Here is an 11030-nt window from a genome sequence, read left to right as displayed (position 1 = left end):
GTCTATACCTATTTATAATTATTTCACTTTTAATAATTAAATTTTTATATTATGACTCCATCTGTTGTAGTGTTAACGTTAACATCAATTTATCAACATTTATGTATGTCATGCAACATATTAGGACTAAAAAACACAAAATAGGTTATTTGCGGAAATCAACAACATATTTAAATTTATAGTATACTTGAAATTGTGTGGTGTTCTTATAAAAACCCTCAAAGTTTAATGCAGAAACATGAAAAAGATGCATGGCTATTGAAGTTACTGAAATAATTTAAAGTTTCTGGAAAAGTAACCAAAAGAGATAAAAAAAAAATTAATGTGAGGGAATAGAAAGTGTTAGAGAGAAGAAAATTTATGTCAAATCATATTCTGATGATATATCGGTTTTCGATTAATTGTTTTTGCAGAGAATTTGGTATAGTTTCCAGTTGACAATTACATTAATAAAATGGAAAATAATACCTGTCAAATATCAAGTCAACAACAGATGTCAAGAAGGACCAAAAATGAAAGGAAGAGGAGACAAAATATGAGCAACGAGTAGAGAGAAAACAATTCATCGAGACGACATGAAAATTATAGGCGGCAAAAAGAGCAAGAGAAACAAGTTCAAACTTCTCGCCCTATGAACAGTCAGTCGAGAGTTCCATTTCAAAATTTTACAAATATGACTTTTCCAATATCACACTTTCAAGGAACTCGTGACAGTGAAGTCAGCTCAAGTAGAATTACACATGTTAATGATGTTGCACTTGGTTGGTGATGATCAATATATACATTATATATTATATTTCATAATTTTGTTTGCTTTCGTCATATCTCATTTTATATATTTAAACCCACAGATCGTAATTGCACATCACCTAATCAACGAAACAACACGAGTCAATCCGATACAGGTATAAGTGATATAGTTCTAAGTATGCGAGTATTAATTTTTACAAATGTATATATATTAATTATTATTTTTGTATCAGATGATATGGATGTTGATGAAGCTTTGGAGGATGCAGTAATATCATATGTTAACATGGACGCCACAGAAAATGGTGCATTATCACGTCGTCCTCAAGGTATGTTCATAAAAGTTTTGCTTCAAATAAATGTAGCATTTACTCATGTAATATAAAATTTAAAATCATGCAATAGTAAAATATAATAATTGAGGCATCTTGCTTACATTTTTTATTTGTATTTTAGATTTTAGATAATATTTAGTAATCAATATCAAACTTCTGCCTGTAGAATCAGGACATGCTTTTCGAGCAAAGCACAATATTGCCGAAATTTCAAAAATAATATGATGATGGCAAAATCCTGGTTGCCTCATCTAATTACCTGCATATGCTGTAATGCAAGATTGTTTCATCATGAATCACATGACACGTGTTATAATGGTGGAAATGTGTCATTCTCGCGAGTTGATGCTCCTATAGAATTGCAACAATTATTTTTGGATGGTTCAGCTGAAGGAAAACATTTCAGGCAACATATTCGAAGTTATAACCATGTGCTTTCATTCACTTCAATTGTTGTTCACGTTGATGAGAATATTCTTGCATCTGGTCGTGGTATATACACATTTCGTTCTCAAGGTGCTTTTTACCATAACATAGGAGGTTTATATCCAAATGAGGGTGTCAGGCCGCGTTTCTTACAACTATACATCTATGACACCGATAATGAGCTACATAATAGAATGCAGGAAAATCCACAGCTGCACCAAAATGTAGTTCATAACTTACAGAAAATGCTCCATCAGTTTAATCCTTTTGTAATTAGGTTCAAGCAACTGTCAATACTTCCAAATATCAGTGAATGTAGCCTCATACTTAAGGAGCGTCCAAGTAGTCACCATCAATACAATCTTCCAACTGTTGAACAAGTTGCAGAAATTATTATTGGATGTGATGCAGATTCTATGGATTATGGAAGGGATATTAATGTCATTCATTGTGATGGAAATCTCAAGAAAGTTCAAGAGACAAAGGGATATTATGATCCTTTGCAATACCATGTATTGTTTCCATTTGGGACGCATGGTTGAGACAGCAATACAACGAATTGCAATGGACGAAGAGTGTCATGTCGAGCATATTACAGTTACATGCTTGAGGTAAATTTGGATTAATTTTAGTAGATAGTCTACTTAGCTAAGCATTGTTTAAAAAACTTTACATTTAGCACCGACATTTTTTTCAATCAACTGTAGATTCGCCCAAATGATCAATCAATATTGTTAAATGCGGTTCGACTGTTGCAACAATATGTTGTAGACAGTTATGTCAAAATTGAATCAGGGAGATTAAGGTGGATTAAAGAGCACTAAAGTGATATACATTCCGAATTGTACCAAGGTTTACATGATGCTTTGCATGTTGGTGAAACTAATGCAGGTACAAATTCATATAGCATAAATATACAGTTTTAGATTAATAATTAGTTGTACTTCTAATGCTAATCATTCATGTATTCTAATGCTAATGCATTTCATGAATCATCGTAGAGAACATTGGAAAAAGAACAATATTGCCATCATCATTTATTGGCGGTCGTCGAGACATGACACAACGTTATGAAGATGACATGACTATTGTTCTTAATGGCAGTAAACCATATACTTTTCTAACAATGACACGCAATCCTTCTTGGAGTGAGATAACATCATAAATTTTGCCTTTTCAAACACCACAAGATCGTCCAGATTTGCTAACAAGAATATTTCGTTCGAAATTCGAGAAATTGAAGGATGATGTTATTAATAAAGGAGTCTTGGGTAAAGTTAAAAGCTACATGTATGTCACTGAATTTCAAAAGCGAGGACTTCCGCATGTGCATATGTTGTTGGTCTTAGAAAGTAACGACAAGTTGCATGACCCAAAAGATTATGATAGTATGGTAAGAGCAGAAATACCTAAATTAGAATGTGAACCACAGTTGCATGAAGTTGTTATAAGACATATGATCCACGGACCTTGCGGCATAATCAACCAAAAGTCTCCATGTATGAAAGACGAACATTGTAAAAAAAAGTATCCCAAACAATTCTTGGATGAAACACGTCAATACATTGACTCATATCCCGAGTATAGGAGAAGGTTTTATGAGTCTATATCGTTAGGTAGAGATATGTCTGTCGATAATAGATGGGTGGTTCCTTATAACCCTTGGTTACTGTTAAAGTATGACTGTCACATCAATGTAGAGATTTGCAGTAGCATTAAAAGTATCAAGTATCTATACAAATATGTGTAGGGCTCTAATCGTGTGACTATGGAGGTTCATAAAGAATCATACATGGATAAAGTTCAACAATATGTTGATGCAAGATGGATTTGTGCTCCCGAGGCATTATGGAAAATATTTCGATTCACTCTTTACCGATTATATCCTTCGGTTGAAAAATTGCAGATCCACTTGCCGAATCGCCATCAAGTGCGCTTTTATGATCATCAGCAAATTGCAGATGTGTTAAATAATGAACGCAACTCCAAAACAATGCTCACACAATTCTTTGCATTGGATCTACAAGATCCACAAGCAAGAAAGTATTTGAATAGAGAGATTCTAGAGCATTATTATTGGAACAAGCGGGATATGGAGTGGCATCATAGACGGTCAACAAGAAAAGTTATTGGGAGAATCTATACGGTATCACCTTCAGAGGGAGATAAGTTTTACTTGCGACTATTGTTATCTCATGTCACAAGTCCAACCAGTTGGGAATATCTTCTTACAAATAATGGCATGACTTTCAGTACATTCAAAAAATCAGTCGATGATAGGGGATTTCTATAGACTGATTATAGTATTCGTGATTGTTTGGTTGAGGCTACGAGTCTCTGAATGCCATATGCTTTATGGAGGTTATCTGTGACAATTTTAATATTTTGTGAACCTACTGATGTTAGAGGCCTTTGGGATGAGTTTTTTACACATATGGTAGAGGATTATCAAACAACTAACAATGTTATGGAATCATACTTAACTAATATGTTGTTAAGGACTTGAATGAACTCTTAAACCTGCACGGTAAAAAGATTGAAGATTATGATCTCCCATCTTTACCCCCTAATACAATAGACAGAGGTGCAGTTCCAAGTATCATACAAGAGGAGTTAGCAGTCGATATCCCTAATGAAGATATTGAATTTGTTGCTAAGTTAAATAATGATCAAATGATTGCATTCAACACCATTATGAATGTAATTGTTCAAAAACACAGTGGGGTGTTTTTTGTTGATGGTCCAGGAGGAATAGGTAAAATATTCCTTTATAGAACATTAATGGCAAGTTTAATAAGTAGAGGAGAAATTATCTTAGCAACTGAATCATCTGGTATAGCTGCAAAATTGTTACCCGGTGGTAGGACTGCACACTCTCGATTTAAGATACTTATTGATATTCAACCGAGTTCCATTTGTGGTATTCAAAAACAAAAAGATCTTGAAAATCTCGTTAGAGTTGATGCCGCAATAATTTGGGATGTGTAGCACCTCAAATTTGCACCCTACCTTTTGTACATTCATTCCATATTAGGTCATTAACATAACATGGTCCACTGCATAACATTGCATTGTCCATTTGCCCAAGTGCAAGCTCAGCTGACCAATTGGGTCAAACTGGTCAGGATAATCAGTCAAACCAGCAGGCATGTGCTATTTTCATTGGGACAAAGCCCTGGGATTGATTTATCAAGTTCATATGGTCTAAGGATCATTGTGAAGTGATTTGGACAAATATTGGATGCTCAAAGCTCATCAGTCAAGCTGGATTTCAGCTGGAACCATAGAAAGTCAACTGTGGTCAACTATGCCTGATTTTATGGATTGGAAGGTGTGGGATAGTTTGAAAGGCCTCATTCATGTCCATGTAAGTCTCATTTGACATATCAAAGACCAAGGTTGAAGATTTGGAGGTCAGATCAAGAGTTTCCAAAAATAGCAGGTGACCTGTAATTTCAGCTGCCCAAAATGGAAACTTTTTCTCCTCAAAATTACTTCATCATACAAGCTTCAAATGGAATTTTGTCCAACATGAAAGTTGAAGATCTTGATCTCACCATTCCAGAAAGTCCAAGAACTTGAAATTCCCATGTGTGGTTAGCAAGATATGGTCCAATCATTTTCAGAAAATACCCGAAATCAAAGTGCCATAACTCTCACATGGAGTGGCCAAATTGGATGGTTTTTCTTTGAGCAAATCACATTTAATGTGTATTTTCATAATCCATCATCACATTTTGCCAAAAGCATTCACACAAAAAGGCCATTTTTCAAGTGCACTAATTAAAATCCAAGGGCAAAATGGTCCAATTTGAGAAATAATTGGAATTTTGGCATGGGACTTTTTGCAACAATTTCTAAATATCATTTGTGACTTGTTTGAACCAAGTTTGGACAGAGAAATCAGCTGCATTAACCAAGGGCATTTTGGCCACACTTGAAAATTGCACATTAACACTAATCATGTACATTTTGCTAATCTTAATTAATTTTGTGATTAAGCCTTGGTATAAATAGTTAATTATAACTGTATTGCTTAACCACTAATCATTTTTTCAGATTCATCCAAAAAACTCTAAAATTCTCTCACTTTTTCTCCAATTTCCACATACACTTTTTCATCAATTCTTCGATAATCCACTATTGTTTCTGCGAATTCTTGGTTGAATCTTCACTTGCAGGTGATCTTAGAGTTCTGTTTGTAGCAAATTGAAGCAAAAACCACCCAAAACTCCAATTGTGCAAAGCTTCTTCTTCAATGGTGGTTGGCAAGATCGATTGATTCGTGCGTTCTTGAGCTGAAAGATCATCACCATACACCTTCCTAAGCAACATACTTCATCTGTTTTCATCATTTGGAGTCAAATTCACGCGGATTTCACAGCTGGTTCATCAAGAGGTGAGATTTCAACATCTTCGATTCTTGCAATTTCTATATGGATCTTGTAGATCTTAGCATGTAGATTAATTTGATGTTTGAATCGCGCGATTCCGTTAAGTTTTGAGCTAGATATGTTGATCCGAATATTTGCGTGCGAAACTTCTTTCGATCGGTTCTTTGCGTGCGTTAATCTTTGGACAAGAGCGTTGCCGTAATCGTAACCTACGCTGAGAGACGGAGAGAACGGTATGCGGTTTGTTTGATTTGGTGAAGAAATCGCCGTGACGGAAGCTGGAAGTGATTGAGCTTGAAGAACCGCGATGAACATGAAGCTTTCTGGAAAATCCCACGGTAGATCTGTTTCACTGTCATGGCACTTTCAAAAACTTGTTTCCCACCTGATTTGACCAATGAGAGGCCTCCATGTAATAAATGAACACAGTACCATTTCAAAGCCTGGCGTGGAATATCACGTTACTGCTCTTGCTGTTATTTGATCCATATCAACATTAATTCAATTAATCATTAATTAATTCGTATACCATTAAATAAATATTCAATAAATTAACAAAACTTAAAAAATTCATAAAAAATTCAATATTAGTCCAAATTAGGTGGGATTTTTTTTGTTAGTTTCCAAATTTTATCTACTTTTTTTTAGGCATAGTAGTGTAAGTTGTGCCTGGTAAAATTTTGGAATGGTATATTGATATTTGACATGTGTGACATAATTGTATGTTTTGCCATTTTAATCACCAAATACTCATACATTATCCAAAATTAATGAAATTTCATATGGTGATTCTTGACACATTTCTGGAGATTTTGGTATATCATTTGTGATTTTTGGACCTCTGGATTTGTAGATATGATTTATTCAATTTGAGTGTGACAATATGTATCACACTATGCCATGCTGAGTTCATAAATTAATTTACCATGCTTCCACTAGGCCTATGGCTCTGATTTTTTGCATGAGATACAATGTATATGTTAACTTTCAACATGAATTTTTGTGGATTTAATTGATCCATTTTCTATTTGATTAGGATTTTTGATTGCTGTTTAGCAATTTTAGGGCTTTGTTTGTGTGACAATTTTACATATGTTGCTAAATCCTCATCCCTAATCCTATGATAATGAAATTTGGTGGAGTGGTTCCTAACATGTTTAGGTGTAGTTTGGCTTTGGTCCCATCCATTTCTTAATTGTTTTCACTGTTTTATGAATTATGGAAGTTGATGCTTATGTTGATGTTTTGAATTGGCTTACATAATTGTGTCTGGACTTTTTGATTTTCATTGACCTACTTTCTTTTGTCCAATTGAGCTGAAAATTGACATGCTACTTGTTGATTGTGTCCTGTTTAGGTGTGAATTATTTGAGGATTTTTGGAATTGTTTTGGTGTGCCTTTGATTGAAGTCATTCTGTTTGGACTTTTGGTGTTGTATTTGACCTAGTTTGTGGTATATTGTGCATGAATTGATATTGGTGAATGATATGAGCATGAGACCAATTGCATTTGATTTCTATTTGTTTGAATGTGATTTTGGATTGGTTTTGCTTGCTGTTTAGATTTTTTATCCCCTTTGGACCCTAGGCTTGGCCTAGTGGTCTAGTTTCTCACATTTGGTTTGGATTTTCAGGATGAAATGCACAATGCTTAAGGAGATTGCTTCAAGGCAATTTGAATTGAGTTTGGTTGATGTTGTCCACTAACATGTATTTGTTTTGTAGGGATTAAGGCTTGAGCTTGGGATTATAGCTTGCACTTATGTGCATTAACTTGTGTTGTCTGTATAGATTGACTTTTGCTGTTTATTGTTGGTTTGTCTGAGTACTGATGATACTTGATTGATTTCAGGTACATTTAGTCGCTTACAGTTCTTTAAGAACTTGCTTGCTGCTGCTTGGTTTTTTAACCAATTGAGGTAGGACTTCTACTCTCCATGTAGTCTGGAAGACCTGGCCTGTTACTTGGCCAGGCAACTGTCTGAAGTCCTCCTTAAGAGGCGATGTTTGTGGTTGTTTACATTTGTGCCCAAGCAGGTAAAGACCTCTATGAGGCAATTGGCGGATCAAAGGGATATGCAATCTATCCCCCGCTATTCTGTTGAGTCGTCCCTCTGCTCACACTACTGTGTTGATGCATTGGGACACAAGCCCAAGATCTTGTACAGTGTACAATCGAGTCAGAGTCTTAAGCGTAGAAGGGTTCCATCTTTCTGAACCCACGCTCCTTTGTCTGAAGCTCTCCCTGACCAGGGATAAGAGCTGTGAAGTCTCATCTTCACTCACCTTTCGTCAGCTTCACCTTAGCCCCTCAATGGCAAGGTTAAGAGCTAACCTTACCCCGATACAGAGGCTTGTTTGTTGAGGTTGATATGACCCCTCGACTAAAGCCTAGCCCTGATGTTTGAGCCCCTTGTTGGTGTGTTTATTTCATGCTGTATATGTTTGTGTGGTGTGATTGTATCCCCTAGGTTTGCTAGACTCCGCGTAGTCTCGTTTGCATGTCAATTAAGGTAGCACGGTTCCTTTGTATAGGACTTCCTTTCTTGCTTGAGCTTTCCTAAAACACAAACAAACATTATCCCCTCGTAAGGATACGTCCACTCCTTCTACTACAGGCGAGTAAGTCTCCAAAGGTCGAGCATCCTGTAGATTGCGTAGTGACGTCGTCCACTTAAAAAACACTAACCAACAGGAATAGTTTAGCCGAACTACGGCAACTCTGATTCTCATGTCCAGATGAGATACGTAGGCACGAGATGCGATGTCTTGTCGAGTTTGACTAACAACTGACACTAATTCTTTTCTCTCGCCCTCGTTGCGATTGAGACCTTCCCTTTCTCTTGCCTTGGTTGCAATCGAGACCCTTCTTCTTGTTGTGTGCTTGGAAGCTGATGTAAGTCCATCGAGTGGCGTTCGGGTTCCAGTGTGCGTGTGTTTGGTTCGGATGCTGATGTAAGCCCAGTGATTGGCATTCAGGCTCCACGTTTGCCTTTGCCTGCATTTGTTTGTGTGCGTGTTAGCCGAGCTACGAATGCTCTGATTCTCCTTCGTCCAAAGGAGATACGTATGCATAGGATGCGACATCCTAGCGAGCATGTGTCGTTTCCCCCGGTCGAACTACTTAGACTCTGATGTCTATGCCTGATAGACTAAGTAGGCCCAGGATGCGATATCCTGCCGAGTTCAGTCTTGTCTGTAATCCTGTGTCTCTTTCAGCCTGTATAGATGTTTATTTGAGCAGTGTTTTAGCAACCATTTCCCTTCCTATTGTGCGTGGATCCCGTCGAGTACGACGGATGCGTAGAGGTGCTAATACCTTCCCTTCGCATAACCGACTCCCGATCCCATTCTCTTTGGTCGCGAGACCATGCTTTTTCCAGGTTTACTCTGAGCGTTTCCTTTCCCTCTTTTGGGATAAATAACGCACGGTGGCGGCTCTGTTGTTCTTGTTTCCCGCCGGTTTTTCGCGTAATGCGACAGGATGAAACACCAATGACAAACAAAAATTGTTTAGAAGCCTTAGATCGATCATTACAAGACATTTGTAGCAACAGTGCTCCATTTGGTGGAAAAGTTCTGATCATGGGGGGAGATTTTCGTCAAGTTCTTCCTGTTGTAAGAAAAGGTACTAAGGCACAAATGATTTCAGCGTGTATTGTTCAGTCTCATTTATGGAATCATACCAAGATTTTGCGTTTGTGTCAAAATATGCGATCATTGCATGATCAAGAGTTTGTAGAATTTCTTATTTGCATTGGTGATGATGTTGAACCTACCAAACCAGATGACATGGTGAGGTTACCTTTACATATTGCAATCCCATGGGAAGGTGAAAATTCCATACAAGTACTTATCTAACATATTTTTCCTAATTTATAATTGCATGGTTGGGATGCCCCATATATGGTACAAAGAGCTATTTTGACACCAACAAACGATGATGTCCAGAAATTGAATGATATGATTATCGATCAGTTTCCAGGAGAAGAACATAATTTGTTATTGTTTGACGAGGTTGAAGGAGATAATCATAATTTATACCAGCAAGAATTCTTAAACTCAATTGCACAAGGTAGTTTGCCACCATATATTCTAAAGATAAAAAAGGGTGCACCATTGATGTTGTTACGAAATCTAGATCCTAGATATGGATTGTGTAATGGTACGCAGTTATTATGTCATGGTTTATGTTGGATGTGGGAATCTTGACAGGAAGCAACGCAAGAAAACATGCTTTTTTGCCCAGAATTAAAATAAAAACATCTGCAAGTGATGGACTGCCTTTTGTCCTTAGTAGAAACAGTTTCCTGTGCGACTAAGTTTTGCAATTACAATAAATAAATCACAAGGACAAACCATTCCAAATGTTGGAATATATCTTCCACGACATGTTTTTAGTCATGGACAATTATATGTGGCTTTATCCAGGGGTGTTTCACAGACTACAACAAGAGTTTTAATCAGGGAAGGAAAATTGAAAGGAGAAGATGGTGACTAAACAAAAAATGTAGTCTACAAACAAATTCTTTTATCGCACCCGCGGGTATTTATTAAGTACATTGAAAAAATTGCTCAAACGTTGATTCCCAGTTTGGTTACACGACATACCAAGTTTATATTGTATTCTTTATATCATAGATAATAACTAAATATAATTTTCTTTTGCTTTATATACAGCCAAACTAGAACACAGTGAAATCTTTCAATTATGTAAGGAGTTGATGTTTGCATTCATTCATATTCATATTCATCTGCTGGTTATGCTGTGTTTTCTCTGATTGGGGGTGGGAGTTACTCGAGGTAAAAGCCCCAATACCCAGGCTATGAGTGCAATCTAGGAAACCTAGGAATAAAGTGATTCATGGGAAGCGGGTGGTATGCGCCACTTAGCGGAACATTGATATCACGAGCAGTTCAGACTCTGATGGGGTATTATCGGTGCATACATCTGGTGTGCACAGGATGATATTCTTGAAAGGGTTGTTTATCCTGCGTTTCTCTCGACCTTACCCTGGCCTAGATGACACCCGTGAGTGGGAGGGGTTGATTATTACAGGTACCGTTGCTGACTTGTTGGTGACTGGTTGGTGACTCTTGGTACTGATGGTGACTGTGAATTATG

The 11030-nt window shown here is 36.9% G+C and overlaps 1 protein-coding gene and 1 pseudogene across 1 annotated transcript; both read left to right on the top strand.

Moving 5' to 3' along the window:
* Nucleotides 1–1312: 1312 nt before the first annotated feature.
* Nucleotides 1313–2335, top strand: LOC127129896 (uncharacterized). Its single transcript, XM_051059003.1, has 2 exons — nucleotides 1313–2023; nucleotides 2219–2335. The coding sequence occupies exons 1-2, from the start codon at nucleotides 1313–1315 to the stop codon at nucleotides 2333–2335; spliced, it is 828 nt and encodes a 275-aa protein (XP_050914960.1).
* A 7044-nt stretch (nucleotides 2336–9379) lies between these two features.
* Nucleotides 9380–10594, top strand: LOC127129895 (uncharacterized; annotated as a pseudogene).
* The last annotated feature ends 436 nt before the right edge of the window (nucleotides 10595–11030 follow it).

The sequence above is a fragment of the Lathyrus oleraceus genome, chromosome 3 (genome assembly GCF_024323335.1).
Source record: "Lathyrus oleraceus cultivar Zhongwan6 chromosome 3, CAAS_Psat_ZW6_1.0, whole genome shotgun sequence".
In the NCBI taxonomy this organism is placed as follows: Eukaryota; Viridiplantae; Streptophyta; class Magnoliopsida; order Fabales; family Fabaceae; genus Lathyrus; species Lathyrus oleraceus.
This window is presented reverse-complemented; position numbering and strand designations above follow the sequence as displayed.

Bases quoted from the DNA above. Each gene is read 5' to 3' on its own strand.
- LOC127129896 (XM_051059003.1), top strand. From the start codon at position 1,313: ATGGCAAAATCCTGGTTGCCTCATCTAATTACCTGCATATGCTGTAAT. The intron at 2,024-2,218 runs GTATTGTTTCCA...AATCAACTGTAG, and splicing joins ATGATCCTTTGCAATACCAT to ATTCGCCCAAATGATCAATC.